Genomic DNA, 16,248 nt, shown 5'->3' with positions numbered 1-16,248 from the left:
GCCGCCGTTGCAACAAGTCCGGCAAGCGAATCAGTGGAGGAAAATGTGGCGGAGGAGAAGGTGGCGGAGGTAGAGGCGGCGAGGGTGGAGTAGCGGTGAGAGAGATCTGAGATAAGAGGCCGCACTAGCGGATGCAGCTAGGAACATGGGGTGCAGCTGCATCCCCAAAAAAAAAAAAATTAGTAGTATTAATATTCATATATAAATTATTTTAGATTTAGTTTTTGCAGCCCCAATTAAAAGTTTTAATCCAAAATAAAAGAGAAATTCAATTTTTAAAATCCTAAATTCTATTGGCCCAATTAAAAAGAGAGATCATCATCTCTTTCTTTTTCATTCTTTTGATCAAGCCCATCATTTAATCAATCAATTACCTCAATTCTTAATTAAACAAAAAAGTTGAAAGTATACATTTTGCATTTGGAATTCAAAGTTATTACTATTATATTTATATTTTAGTAAAAAAAAATGTCTAAAATGTATTGAAGGCCTCAAAAAAATTTCAGGGCTCCCTCAAAAAAATCCTAGCTCCACCAGTGTTTATAAGATTATTTTTTGCATCCCCAATTATAAAATTCTGGATCCGCCACTGAGAGGCCGTCTGTTAGTTTTTAGGAGTAATTAGGAGTATTTTTGGCCTTTTGTATTATAATTAGTGGGAGTTAATTGAGTTCTAATTATATCTAAAATAGGAAACATGCCATGAATATCGGGGCAACTCAAAAAGGAAAACATGTCATCAATAATGGGACGGAGGGAGTAATTTTTATTTTTATTTTTTCTTTAACTTTGATTGCGTTTTTGATCATTTGTGTTATGAGATAGTAGCTCTTAAATATTCGATTGTGCAAAGACATTGAATTTTTGATAGTTTCTTGTTGATTATAGTGGAATGATTGGTGGCATCATTTTATTGCACACGAACGCCTCTTCCAAAACCATTTCTTTTTCACAAAACAGTGGCTTTATTCAAAGAATGCAAACCGGAAAGGACATTTAAGTGTTGAGCCGAGTTGGTTTTCGTTGGGGGACACGTGTTCTCATCCAAATGCAATGCGCAGGTGCACATATGCCCAGAATGACGTGGACACAATATTGATCATAGAGCAATCTTTAACAAAAGCAAGTTCTATTGAGAACAAGTGGTAAGACCGACACTATAAATATGACACTAACACACAATAGTCATACATATATACCACACACAAAAAAATAAAAAATGTTTTCGGCTACAAAGGCCTTCATTCTGTGCTACTTAGGTGTTATTATGTTTGGAGGCGCAACGCAAGTTAATGCTTCAATTCGTTGTTGTACGTTTGAAGTAAGCATATTTTCATCATCGTCGCCTTTTAGTTTATTTAGCTTTTAAGAAAAACTAATTTGCCAATGAGGTGTAAGGTTGAGGCACCCAAAAACTCTCCGTTGTGACAAGTCTTGGGTTGAATCTCGTGTGCATGCAGTGATGTTTTTCCACTTTTAGATGGTGGTGTATAGCTCTTGTAATTTTAATTGAAAAAAAGAAAAAGTAGGTAATTTGAATTCCTCCTAACTTATTTCAGGTGGTAAATTCTGCACACACTAGATTATGCACCAAAAAGACTATGCTGACCATAAATGGACAGTTCCCGGGGCCAACCATATATGCTAGGAGGGGAGATCTGATTACAATGAATATTGTGAATCGCGCCGATCAAAATATCAGCATCCACTGGTAAAAATATGAAATATTATAATGTTGCATTAGTAAGTGGCCCATCGAATTTCGACGGGATCTATTAAAATATAAATTTATAAAATTATTTAATATTATATTTTTTGTTTCATGAATTTCTTTTCACTAAAATAGAGAATTTAATAAAATTATTTCAAAGTAAAAAAGCTGTAATATTTATTTAAAATTAATTTAATTTAAATATCTTATGAAATTTATATGTAAGCAGAGTTTCAACCCACAAAATATTAAAAGAAAAATTGGAACAATTATTTGAAACGTATCTAAATTAAATGCATGTAGTTGGAATCAGTAACTAAAAAAATAAGAAAAAACAATAAAATAAACTCATTAATGACTTAAGCTACCAAAGTTTGAATAAATTATCAAATTTGACACGTAAAGTTATCCATGACTAAAAACAGATTTCAGTAGATATAATCCTATATTTGAAAGAGATTGTCCCTTATTTTTATTTATTTTCATAGCAAAACAAACACTCACAGAGAATTGCCTTCTCTAAAACCGAATTGAAATTTTAGTGAAATCCGTTGGACTCGTAATTATTCCAGCTATAGGAAACTAATTGCCCACATTTTTTTTTTCTGAAATGAGTTTGCCTTCAATTACGTGTTCCCCAAGTTTAATTACTATTAGCCTAGTGTCATTGCAAAGCTCATTAGATGGATCAATATTTCTAAAAAACATGATTATGCATCCCTCTTAATTTCATGACTCGGCAATCCTGAACACTTGATCGTGTTTAGATATTCATCCGAGAATACATGTTCATCGAGGTTCACTTGTCCATCTTCTTTGCGAATGCTGTTTGAACTTAGGCAAACCCTTTCTTTGATGGACATTATAGACATGACGTAGTTATTTATCGTATCAACCATCTCATTGGTGGGGGGCCAAGATAGCTCTATTCTTAAACATTTATGGGTCAAATGCATTATATGTGTTTTCCATTATAGCTGCAATAGGATTTGTTGCATAATGCACGTATAAGAATGTATTTTGATAATGTCAACAGTCGCCTATTTAAGTATTCATTATGCAAATTCGTTGGTTTCTTCTGTATCCAAACCAAAAGCATTTGCCTATTTTTTATGATAAAATTATTATATGTAATATGTATATTTGAAATCAAAATGTACTTTCATCAAATGTGTACTCATTCATATTCTGTACAAAGGAAGACAATTAATCAAAACTTAAACAACAAAATAATGAATTTTAGCTAATGAGAAAAATATATTAGCCCAGCCCTTCTGACCATATACATACATACATACATACATACATACATACATACATAAAGACAATTTGTAATTTTTAATATATTTTAATATTTTTTTTTCTATTTTCTGAAATGGAGGACGAACTCAAAACAAAATAAACTTGCATTTTTTAATTTTCAAAATTAATAGCTATACAAAATTACACTTTGTGGCAATCTAATGGTATACCAAATTTAGAGTGTGTAGCCCTAGGCAACAGTAATGATGTTATATCCATATAAAAAGAAAAATCCTCCCTACACCACTATCAACCACAACCATTATTTTTTCGTAAATCATTCTTTGCTCATTTGTTAAAGAGGGATATAGACATATAGTTTAACATTGTCTTCTATAATTTCTTCCATGTTTTTTTCATAAATCATTCTTCGCTCATCTATCAAAGAGGGATATAGACATATAGTTTAAGGTTGTCTTCTTTCATTTCTTCCATGTTGTAAGACATCTCTTCTAATATCAATAGATTCTCTGAATCAAATATGACAGTTTCGTTTGATAACGACATGGTAGGAAAATTGGTTAAACTGGTGAAATTAGCAATAAACAACTTCTCAATTTCAACCAATGTTATTATTTGATCATTTGTGAACTGCAAATCTGTTTAAAAAAATCATTAGAACAATGTAATATTTAAATCAAAACTATAAACTATAAATCTTAGAAATATTCATAAATTATTTTTTATTCAAAATTAATTAAAATTTTGAAAAAAAAAAAATGAATGTTGAAAAAATATTTAACTTGGGATATGTAATTGAAACTCATATGTTAACTAATTAGTATTTCGATGTATATGATCTGCATATGAATCTAAAATTCGTTGGAATAAATTGATGTATATATTCTGCATATTAATATATGTAAAATTCGTTGGAGCATTATATTATTATTAATTGTACAACTTGAAACTCAAAAAATGCATATTAATATTATATTCGTTGGAGTAACTTACATATATTATATAAGTTATATTATTGATTTTTTATATATATAGATTTATATATTATTGAATTTTATAGATTTTTTTAATGGATGAAGTTTGATTAGAGGTGGAGATTGATTAGAGATATTGAAAAATATAAGAATAAATGAGAATTGAGGAAAATTGAAATAAAGTGATTATACGGCGCCACATAGGATAGAGTTTATTTTGCTTATATATATATATAGATTCTTGTTAGAAAATGGAGGTGATTATATAGTGGTTTGAGTGTGGTGAGTGATTGTAGTGAAGTGATGTAGAGAATATTGTGAGTGTAGTGTGTGTAGAAGATGGAGCTCTTGTCTCCAAAGAACTTAGATAATATTAGATAGAGTGATGTTTTTTGAGATGGTTATAAACAGGGCCGGCCCTGACATTTCGGAGGCCCTAGGCGAAAAGGAAAAAAAGGGGCCCCTATAACTATAAAAGTGCAATAAACTAAAAAACAATAATGAAATAATTACAAAAATAACTTAGATCTTCTAGCATTTTGAGAAACAAAATCATCATAATGAGAATATGCAAAATGTTTACCAAATTCATCTCCGGGGAATGTAAGATTATACTCTCTTAGGGGACCTTTCTCAATCAAGATATCTCGAGTTTTATTATCAATATTATCCCAAGTTCTTGGATCAAATATATTCAAAGTAACATCATCAATTTCTATATGCAAAGCACCATTCTCATTGTCATTCTCATTCTCATTCTCATCCTCATCTACATCAATTTCTTTGTTCAAAGCATTATTTTCATTCTCAATAATAGCGTCAACCTCTTCATTTTCAATCACATCAACTTCTTTCAATGAAGAACTAGAACTAGGTATAAGAAACTTATGAATGGCTCCTTTTTTAGTTTTAATCACCTCATCAATTCTTTTTATTTTATTTCTTTTTTGACTACCCGATGCATATTTTCTAGGCAACATAATATCCACAATAAATTTCAACCTCAATAAAACAAATAAACAATAACAATTACTCAATTAACAAATAAATTCTAATTAAAATCAAAATCAAATTTCAAAGAATCAAAATAAACACAGCAGCCAACAAAATACCTTAAACTTCTAAGTTCTAACTCAAAGCAATTAAATTTAAATTGGAAACAACACACCAGTTTGCAATTCCGGCAGAGGCGCAGCTACAGGCCGGAGCACCGGCGACGGGCGACCAGAACGCAGCAGCCAGCAGAGCAGAGCCAAGAGAGTTGAGAGATGGAGAGAGTGGAGTGTCGAGAGAGAGTCAGAGAGAGTGCAGGGCCGATAAAACCGTTTGGGAGAGAGAGAGAGAGAGAGAGAGAGAATAGAGATGAGAGCAGAGAGAGAGCCGATTGGAAAATTTTTATTTTTTTTTTTAATTGTTGAGCTGCTGGGCTGGCTTGCTGCATCTGTCCGTCTCCCACAATAGCAAAAATATATATATATTTTTTACTAGGGTATAATACAAATGAGCCTAAATTTTGGGGCCCCCAAAAATTGGGGGCCCTGGGCCATTGCCCCACTTCATTCACTAAAGGGCTGGCCCTAGTTATAAATCTCACAAGAGCTCTATTTATAGGTGTGGGAAGATCTCTCTAGATCCCACTACATTAATTTGTATCTAGAATTCTCTACTAGCATCTGCTTAAGGAATTATCTAGATACTATATGAAAAATATCTAATCTCTAGAATGCTCGTACTTGTCCTAGGTATTATTTAGAATACTCAAGAATATACATAGCTTATTTTCACCTAGAATATTCTAGATAAATGCATGACACTTGAATAATTGTCATGTCATGCATACTGAAGTTAAGCATGGTAATTATAGGCATGGAGTAAAAATGCCCCAGTATCCATGGTCAGATGGCACCAACTATGTGACGCAGTGCCCAATTGAACCTGGACAAAAGTTTACCCAACAAATTATTCTCTCCGACGAGGAAGGCACATTGTGGTGGCACGCTCACAGCGATTGGGCTCGGAATTCTGTGTATGGCGCCATTGTCATTCTACCGCCCAGGACCGAGTCTTTTCCTTTCCCCATCCCTCATGCCCATTTTCCCCCCATCCTAATAGGTATATCATGCGCACGTGTGTGTGTTGATTTCATTTTAATTAATTAATTAATTAATTAATATTGTTGCAGGAGATTGGTGGAATACCGAGATTGAAACAGTCTTCAAGGAGTTTCTCGAGACTGGTGGAGATCCTGAAGTTTCTAATGCTTTCCTCTTCAATGGCCAACCAGGCGACTTGTATCCATGCTCAAACCAAGGTAATTAATTAAAAATTGCTCACATTAATTATATTACTTAACAAAAACTATTGTGCGCGCAGATACGTACAAGTTGCGAGTGGAATATGGGAAAACTTACTTGATCAAATTGGTTAATGCGGCGCTGGACAACATCATGTTCTTCAAAATTGCCAACCACGAGCTCACCGTGGTTGGCGCTGACGGCGCCTACACGAAGCCGTTGACGACCGATTACGTTGCGATTCCCCCCGGCCAGACCCTCGACTTGCTGCTGGAGGCTAACCAGCCACCCAGCCATTATTACATGGCCACCAGAATGTACACCAGCAAAGACGTCCACAGCCCCACCACCCCCACCACAGCAATCATCGAGTACGTGGGGAACTACACGCCGCCGCCATCACCACTTCTTCCAAGTTTACCCGATGTCAAAGACTCAGCGGCGATCAACAACTTCATCAACCGACTGAGAAGTCTAGGCAACGACGTGGATGTTCCTAAGAAGGTGGAGGAATTCATGTACTACACTCTATCGATGAATCTAATGCCGTGTCTGAAAAGCACGTGTTCGGGGTCGACTAGGTTTCTGGCAAGCGTGAACAACGTGTCGTTCGTGCTTCCCCGACTCCGACTGGACATTCTACAGGCTTATTACAGAGGGATCAATGGAGTTTACACAGAGGATTTCCCAGACTTCCCTTATTTATCTTACGACTTCACCGGCGTTGTGCTACCCGAAGAAGAGGCGGGGACGAACTTCGGAACAGGGGTTCGGATGCTGGAGTATAACACCACGGTGGAAGTGGTGCTTCAAGGAGCCAACCATCTCATCGATCATCCCATACATCTACACGGATACAGGTTCTACGTGGTCGGATACGGTTTAGGGAACTACAACAGAATCAGGGATGTGGCCAACTACAATCTGGTCGACCCGCCGTTGATGCAAACCATTGTAGTGCCCAAAAACGGATGGGCCGCAATAAGATTTAAGGCAAACAATCCGGGAGTGTGGTACATGCATTGCCATATCGAGCGTCATATCAGCTGGGGAATGGGAATGGTGTTCATCGTCAAAGATGGGGAACGTCCCCATGAGAAGATGTTGCCACCTCCGCCGGATATGCCACGTTGCTGAAAAATCTTCTTCTACTTTTCCGATGAATAAAAGTCCGAATCGTCTTCTACTTCCATATTACTGTGTATGCCCATCATATCTACCTATACTAATATAAAAATGGAACTATCACTACTACAAATATGAGCATTCTGCACTGTAGAGAATAGGTATGTAGAGAAAGACCCCCATTTTCTCTACGTAGTCTATAGTTGACATAGACTACTGTGTCACGCACATACTCTACAGTCTTCACATGTAGTCTATAGTGTGCAATAGGTATTTTTTTTTTCATTGTAGTGTACTGTAACAACCCGCTCTTTTATTATATTTAAATCCGGTAATACGATAATTATTATTTCATCTTTCAGTAAATCAAGCCCAGTAATTATTTATGATTTAAATTCAGCTTATGACACTGGATTATATTCAATTAAGCGGGATTATTATTTTATTACCAAGTCAGTAGTTTCGCGTAAATAAAACCGCGATGAAAATTATTGAGTAAGCCAATAATTATTTATTTCAGATTCATAACTGACTTAGTTAAGTCATGTTATTTATTAATCACAATAGAATTATTTTTCTATTATTATTTCTTGAGTCGTGATTTTATTCCGGCTTGTGAAGAATTAAATCTACGATATTAATTTAGATATTATTCCGTGTATTAAATCTAGCACGCCATGCTCCCTCAGCCACTCTATTCTCACCCGTGCTTAGTTTTTATTTCACTCTTACGTAGTCAACAAAATTGCTGCAAAGCAAATCTCAGTATTCAACAAAGCAAATCTCAGTTTTCAACAACAAATCTCATTTTTTTTTCAAAGATACAGATACAGCCGCAGCAAATCTTATTTGTTCAGGCGCAGCCGATTTTCACTCACAAAAATTCCACAGTCATAGATTTCATTGTCGCAGAGACCCATCTATAAATTCATCCAAACACTTCAGCTCTAAAACAAGCAAATTCTTAAACGCAGAGTTTTCTTTTGACAAGATTCGGTGAAGGTATTACACGCAACTTTCTTCCTTTTCATACATAGCATTATCCAGAAATTCAACATGAATGAGATCACATATGATTTTGTTTACAGTTTACAGAATTTGTATACGCATCAAAGCTTTCACAAGAAATCAGAATTAGAATTTGTATCTCACTAGGAATACAGAAAACCAAGTTTTCATTTCAAAATCAAGTCTTTACAGTTGAGTTTTCTGAAAATTATTCAAATTTACGAACCTATCGTGAGTGATAAAACGAGAGAGAAAGGATGGTGGATTGTCGGAGCTCTGCGACTCACGGCGACGGCGGCTCCGGGAGAGGCGGCTGCCGGGCTCTTGCTGCCAACAGCAGCGGCCGGCGGCGGCGCTCCTCCAGCGAGCCACTAACCACCGGACGAGCCTGCAGCAACTCCAGGCCGCGACTCCGGCGAAGCAGCTGCAGTCGGCGGCGACTCCGGGCAAGCCAACGGCGGCGGGAGCTCCGAGCGAGACGAACGGCTGAAGGCCAGATCCGTCGACCTCAGGCGAAGAAGCAACAACTCCAGGCGGCGGCGACTTCACTGGCAACTGCCGGCGGAGCAGCGCGGCGGCGCGACGCCAGAATCAAGAACGAGAGCGAGAGAGGGATGAGATGGGTGTGTGCGTTTTTTTTTGTGTGTGTGCGTGAGTTGGTGAGGAAAAATGAGAGAGATAGATAGATAGAGAGAGAGAAAGAATGTTACTTTAATATAGAGGGAGAGAGAGAACCGATTTTTATAAAAAAAAAGAGAGATAGATAGATAGAGAGAGAGAAAGAATGTTACTTTAATATAGAGGGAGAGAGAGAACCGATTTTTATAAAAAAAAAAGAGAGATAGATAGATAGAGAGAGAGAAAGAATGTTACTTTAATATAGAGGGAGAGAGAGAACCGATTTTTATAAAAAAAAAAAAAAAAAGAGAGAGAGATTCGGTTTTAAAGATAAGAGAGAGAGAAATAGTGTTCTGCTTTAATAAAAAAAAAAGGGAGAGAACCGATAATTTAGAGAGAGAGAGGAGAATTGTCGGTAGTGAGAGAACCGAGAGTGAAGACTTATGGGGAGAATTTTTGGACTCTTTTATTGGGCCTAGTTTATTTTATTGGGCCGGAGATTAATTCATTGGGCCATCTTTTTATTTCTATCTGGGCCGAATTTATTTAATGTTCTTGGGCTGGAATTTATTTAATTCTATTGGGCCTGTTTCAGATTTGTTTAGTTCAGCCCAGCTGTTAATTCGTCATTTGGGCCGATTAAAGTGTCTATTGGACTAAGATTAATTCTTTCCAGTCCACATTAATTATTATTTGGACTCCTATTATTTATTAATAATGGGTCTCGAATTTATATTACTTGGGCTCCTACGTTTTAAATTGATTAAGTCCAATGAAATTTATTTATTTAACCCAATAAGAATTATTATTTTAGGCCTCTTCATTAATCCTAATTATTTTAATTAGTGATTAATATTAAAATTTACTAAATTTTTTAGGGTGATGATGGGCTCACTTATTGGGCTTCATGATTTTATTATCTTGGGCCTCATTTGTTGGGCTCTAGAATTTAATTGATGTTGGGCCTAATATTATTAATGCACTGGGCTTCGAATTTGTTCATTTGGGCTCGAATTAAATTCCTTTTGGGCCTTGATTATTTTATTTTAATTGGGCCTTCATAATTATTCTATTAAGTTTAATTAGAGAAGATTTTAAGACTTACTAATTATTAATTAGTAAGTGAATTAGATTATTTTTAAGATGAGTAGATTATTAAAGATTAATAATCCGACCTCATAAGACGAGCTTTAATTCCTTAAATAGGATTAGCATCTCATAATTTAATTAAAGGAATATGAATCATGCATAATCATTTCACGCATCCTCATTTATTGAGATTTTTCGAGAATTAGAATCTTATTTTATTTTCTCGGATTAAAGGTCAAGCACCAGAGTTAGAGCTAAACCGTGAGTCTGCTATTCAGGTAGGCTTTCTATGTATAAACTAAAATTATATATTAGAATTGTTAAGACTTTATGCTTATGAATTTAAATGATATTGTCAATGCCTAAATGCTTTATGTTTTATTATTAATTGCCTATCTGATGTTAATCGAATTCGGATTCTGGATGGGACCGCAAATCCCTTCGGAATTAGTGTACACCTTGTGATCGTGAGTCATCTAGCGGGTTGGCCGATCATAGTGTCCGTAGAGGGAGGCCTCCCTTTCGGCACGAGTTACTGATATGGTGATTAATGATATAAAATACCTGCGCGGGTTATTGATGAAAGAAATGATATTATGTTTGGTAAATACGAGTCTTTAAAGGAAAACCCTCGTATATTACTACTATTGAAAGGCTTGACAATAAAATATTATGCATATATGTAAATTTCGGCAAGTGTCCACTAAGTACTTTTGTACTTAGCCCTGCATGTATTTTTAAATGTGCAGGTTGAGCTGTGATCGAGGATGTAGTGTGCAAGCGGAGCTTTTGAGAAATTTAGGACGAGAACCTCAGAGTGGAGTATATGTCTTCATACATATACTCAAGTTATTGTTATTTCCGCTGCGAACACTGATTATGTTAAGATATTATGTCATTTGTCAAACAATATGTATTATTTAATAATGTACTAAAACCATTGAGTACCCCATTTTGGGATAATATTATGTACGGTCCCCTTGTGGCCTTCGTTGATATCTAGATATTTTGATCGATTTCTTTATACAAGTCGAGTCATCAAGAAAACGAATATGCCCTTTCTAAATCCCGCTCCTAAATTCCCTCCCTTAGTCGCGGTTTTCCCGAATTTGCTATCCTTAGCAAGTGCGGTCGTGACAGAATGGTATCAGAGCATTTCTTTTGCTCTGAGTACTACTCATTCCTTCTAAGTTGAGTCTAGATTAAGTAAGTAAATACACTTTGAACTAGTTGACAAAAGCTTGGCACTACATCTCGTCACGCTCAACGGAGGTTATGGTAAGTACTTTCAAGTTTTAATTAAGTTAATTTCTTGAAATGTATGAAGCATGAATAAGTATGACTATGGTATGAATCACAAGAACTTAGAACTGTTAAGTTATATATGCTCACTCTCACGACGGAACATAGAAGAGAACTTAGGGAGATGCCTTAATTTTTCTTCATGTTACGATGACATCGACAATGATGGTCGAAATAGAGAAAGAAGAATTACACGAAGGGTCGCAGGATGAAACCACGAGCATGAAGATTGAGCAGCGTAACGAACGCCAATAGTACGTTGATGGCATGGGCATAACTTAAATATTCGAGTGTTTTTCTACGATGAGATCTCGAATTAGCTTGGCCTTTTGAACTTATTTTGTTGAAACTTTTAGTGCTCGTTGCTAGATTTAAGAAAATATCATCATCACATAACAAGCCCTAAGTTCGGGAAACAACGACACTAGAACTATATGATAGTCGAATTGGTAATCTGTGATTAAGTATTAAGAACCTGTATGGCTTGTGTAAATGCTAGATTTAGATGATGAGGTGTTTTTGCACATTATGGTTATTGAACCAAACTTGTTTTCCGATTTTAGATATTTAGAACCTTATTGCCTTAAGTTACTTGTCGTGTGCTACTTTTGACGATAGAATTTCCTTTGTTAGATGGCGAGAACTGTTTTCACCCGACGACGACCACTGCCCCCATGGGCTAGTCCAGAGGAGGTCGAACGGTCCTACCGCACCTATGCTCCATGTCACGGGGATAACCTCGGACAGTTCCTCGCAGGTTTTCACAGACACTGGGTCGAGGCGAGTGCACATGGAGTATCAGGGTATGACGGTATCCAGAGGTTGATCTTACTGTTACCTTCCGAGTGGCAGGGATGGGCTAGGCAGATTTCTGCCCACTACATCTTTCGCCGAGAAGATTACCACGACCTCATGGGAGACTTCCCTAGCTTTATTGCGGAGCTTCAGATCTGTTTCACTTTGTGGGGCCGCGCCCCTCTAGGGCCCTACATCCTTCCGGGAGACTACGTACAAGTGGGGACGCCTATGCCAGCGGAGACACCCGCTACTGCCCCTGAGTCTCCGATGGCCTTGCCACGAGATCCTCCACCACGAGCCTCAGTTCTAGGGCGCCGTGGTAGGCACGATGACGAGGCAGGCCCTTCTCGTCCACGGGCTCGCAGGGATTTCCCATCGCCTCCTGACTCATCAGCCCGGGCTGCTACTCCTCCACCACCAATGATACCTACGGCAGAAGCAAGGCTTTCGACTGCCATGGCCAACGCTGACAGGGTCATGTCCAACCTGAGGGAGTTCATAGATAGGGGCAAAGCCCCTATGCAGGAGGATGATGGTACAGTACCGTATGGTACGATGAGGAGTACTCATCCCGAGCCCGTGCCACCTCCAGCTCCGATCAAGCCTCGCACCACGGTCAGGATCAGTACCAGAGATGATCCGATCCGTGAGATTGTGGACGACATCTTCCGCTCAGCCTAGATCATGCAGGAGACAGGCGAGGGCCAGGGAGAGACTCCGTTGCCCAGCTGGGAGCCGGGCGAGGATGAGGAGGAGGACCCCGAGGAGGATGAGGAGGAGGACCCCCCTAACGTCACCAAGGAGCAGCCGTACCGCGACTCAGGGTTCGCGGATTTGATAATTTTTAAGCTTGTTGATGTTTTCCGGAAACGATGATTCATTCCGATATTTTTGTAACCTATGACTATGATTTTATTTATGTTGTCTCTAGCTAGCATTAGTACGAAAACGTTGGTCTCTAGGACGTTCCATGATTAAGTACCCTTGCGAGGTTGCTTAGCTAGTAAACCGGTACACCATAGGGAGTACTCGGATCGACTTTACTTACGTTTTGGTTGACGATGTAAAAGCCCTCGATGAGGCAATTTTTTTCATGATATATCTATATATGACCCTAGCATGGGCTTTCTGCGACGATCTCGTGTATGTTTTATGTTTCTCTACGAGTTTTATTCTTCACAAGTCAGTTAAGAATGTAGTAACTTTGAATAATGTGACTTGTGTATGCAACGGTTCCTGTTAATATCTTAGTTTTGGAGTTATGATAAGTTAAATTTGACAAACAGTTCTTTATTAATTGCCTTAGAGATTCCTGTATAGAATGTATTAAAAAGGGTGTTTGTAATTTGCAGAATGCCGCCTAAACGAGGTCGCCCCCCTAGGAGAAACGTTAACAATGATGGAAATCGCGATGAAATACCTGAAGGGCGGCGAAACGACAGGGAACCTACCCCACCCCCTCCACCCCCTGCTAGAAGGACTGAAGAACTGTTTCTTCGACAGAATCCGCCCACATTCACTGGGACAGGCGACCCAGCCGAGGCCGAAGCTTGGATACGCGCCTTGGAGCGTATCTTCACTTTCCTACACTGCACAGAAGAGGAGCGACTCTCGTGTATGTCTTTCCAACTAGCCGGATCGGCTGACTTTTGGTGGGAAGCCCGCCGAAAGACTCTGACTCCCGAACAATGGGCAGCATACACTTGGGAAGACTTTAAGACGGGATTATATGATAAGTATATTCCCAAAAGCTACAGAAAGAAGAAGGAGGCTGAGTTCTATAGCCTGAAACAAGGGAAGAAGACGGTGACAGAGTATGACAGAGAGTTCTGCGATCTATCACGTTATGCTCCGCAACAGGTGGATACTGATGAGAAAATGGCGGAGAAATTTTGTGCCGGTCTGAGGCACGAGATTCGGATGACTCTAGCTAGTCATGGTGGACTCTCATACACTGAGTCTTTGAACAGGGCACTGGACATCGAAGCTGCGATGCCAGTAGAAAGGTTGGCTCCGCCACAGACCTCAGCGCCAGCCAACCCACCTGCACGCCCTCAGAACTTTAAAGGGAAGCGCAACTGGAACGACCATAGAGGAAATGAAAACCAGACTAACAAGAGGCCATGGCAAGGAAATGCGCCGTTGGGACAATATCAGCAACAAGGACAAGGGAAGCAACAGGGTCCTGCCCCGGCTGGAGGCAGCCAAAGACAAAATGAAGTTCCCCTTTGTCCAAAATGCCACAAACCACATCGTGGTGTCTGTAAGGCTGGAACTGACAGTTGTTACACGTGTGGCCAGAAGGGCCACTACTCCTCACAATGCCCCAACAAACAGCAGGGCGCGGCAATCAGGGCCACTTATGCCCAGCCCCTGCAAGCAGTTCAAGGGCAACACCAGCCCCGCCAACAACAGCCATACCAGCAGCAATACCAATACCAGCCCCGCCAACAACAGCCATACCAGCAGCAATACCAACACAAGCACCAACAGCGCCAACAGCAACAGAGGCGGCAGCAACCATTGCCGCAGCAGGCGAGAGCCTTTGCTCTCACCCAAAACCAGCCCGAGAAAAACCAGGGAAACCTGGCAGGTATGGGCAAGCTTAAAGGTTTTTCCATAATGATTCTGTTTGATACTGGTGCCTCGCATTCTTTTATATCTGCCCCTTGCGTAGATACCGTAGAAATCGAATCAGAACGAGCTAAGTGTGCCTTAAGAATCACTACACCCTCAGGAGAAAGATCTACCACCACACATGTTTGCTCGAATGTAGAATTTGAAATAGGAGAACTTAAGATGGTAGCGAACAATCTTAATATTCTGCTCATGTGGGACGTAGATATGATCTTAGGAATGGACTGGCTAGCTGAGAATCACGCCACCATCCTTTGTAGTGAACGAAAAATTTCTCTTCGACCACCTGGAAAGGAACCGACGGAATTTCACGGCATCGGTATGAAGAAAAGAGTACCAGTGATATCCGCATTACAAGCCAGAAAAGAGATGATGAAGGAAGGAAGCACAGCTTATCTCGTCTACCTAAACGGGGAAGCTAGTGAAGATAAGAGGGTGGAAGATGTGGCAATAGTACGAGACTTTCCAGAAGTTTTTCCTGAAATATTGCCGGGACTACCTGCAGACAGACAACTAGATTTCACCATTGATCTAGAACCTGGATCTGCCCCAGTATCAAAGGCACCGTACAGGATGGCCCCAAAGGAACTACAAGAATTAAAGGTGCAACTACAGGAACTCTTGGACTTGGGTTTCATCAGACCCAGTGTCTCGCCTTGGGGAGCGCCTGTACTCTTTGTCAAGAAGAAAGATGGAACCATGAGGATGTGCATTGATTATCGAGAGTTGAACAAACTGACGCTTAAAAACAAATACCCTCTCCCAAGGATAGATGATTTGTTCGATCAACTCAAAGGAGCCAGTGTATTCTCAAAAATAGATTTAAGGTCTGGGTATCATCAACTGAAGATCAGACCAGAGGATATATCTAAGACCGCTTTCCGCACAAGATATGGTCACTATGAATTCGTTGTCATGCCATTTGGTCTAACCAATGCACCGGCAGTATTCATGGACCTCATGAATCGAGTTTTCCATCCATACTTAGACAAATTTGTCTTAGTATTTATAGATGATATCCTCATCTATTCTAAGAATGACCAAGAACATGAAAATCATTTGAGAATCATCCTGGAGACATTAAAGACGGAGAAGTTGTTCGCCAAATTCAGCAAGTGCGAATTTTGGCTGAAAGAAGTAATGTTTCTAGGGCACATCGTATCAGCAGATGGAATTAAGGTGGACCCCGCTAAGGTGCAAGCAGTGCGCGAGTGGAAATCACCAACCACACCTAATGAAATCCGGAGTTTCTTAGGTTTGGCAGGATACTACCGGAGATTCATCGAAGGATTCTCTAAAATAGCGAGACCAATGACGCAATTACTTCGTAAAGGAATCAAGTACAAATGGGACGAAGTGTGTGAAGCCAGCTTCCAAGAGCTGAAGAGGAAATTGACAACTGCGCCAGTGCTAGCAGTTCCAGCAGCCG

General features: G+C 39.1%; 1 protein-coding gene across 1 annotated transcript; it reads left to right on the top strand.

Moving 5' to 3' along the window:
- Window positions 1-1,166: 1,166 nt before the first annotated feature.
- Window positions 1,167-7,652, top strand: LOC131007035 (laccase-14-like). Its single transcript, XM_057934186.1, has 5 exons — window positions 1,167-1,321; window positions 1,560-1,711; window positions 5,813-6,060; window positions 6,131-6,259; window positions 6,322-7,652. Exons 1-5 carry the CDS (start codon window positions 1,220-1,222, stop codon window positions 7,377-7,379), a joined length of 1,689 nt encoding a protein of 562 aa, XP_057790169.1. The 5' UTR covers window positions 1,167-1,219; the 3' UTR covers window positions 7,380-7,652.
- The last annotated feature ends 8,596 nt before the right edge of the window (window positions 7,653-16,248 follow it).

This window comes from Salvia miltiorrhiza, chromosome 1 (genome assembly GCF_028751815.1).
Source record: "Salvia miltiorrhiza cultivar Shanhuang (shh) chromosome 1, IMPLAD_Smil_shh, whole genome shotgun sequence".
In the NCBI taxonomy this organism is placed as follows: Eukaryota; Viridiplantae; Streptophyta; class Magnoliopsida; order Lamiales; family Lamiaceae; genus Salvia; species Salvia miltiorrhiza.
The sequence above is the reverse complement of the archived record's forward strand: the minus strand, read 5'-3'. Positions and strand labels throughout refer to the sequence as shown.

Excerpts from the sequence above, each read along its gene's own strand:
- LOC131007035 (XM_057934186.1), top strand. The coding sequence starts at position 1,220 with ATGTTTTCGGCTACAAAGGCCTTCATTCTGTGCTACTTAGGTGTTATT. Across the intron at positions 1,322-1,559 it reads TTCGTTGTTGTACGTTTGAA|GTGGTAAATTCTGCACACAC; the intron begins GTAAGCATATTT and ends AACTTATTTCAG. Across the intron at positions 6,260-6,321 it reads GTATCCATGCTCAAACCAAG|ATACGTACAAGTTGCGAGTG; the intron begins GTAATTAATTAA and ends TTGTGCGCGCAG.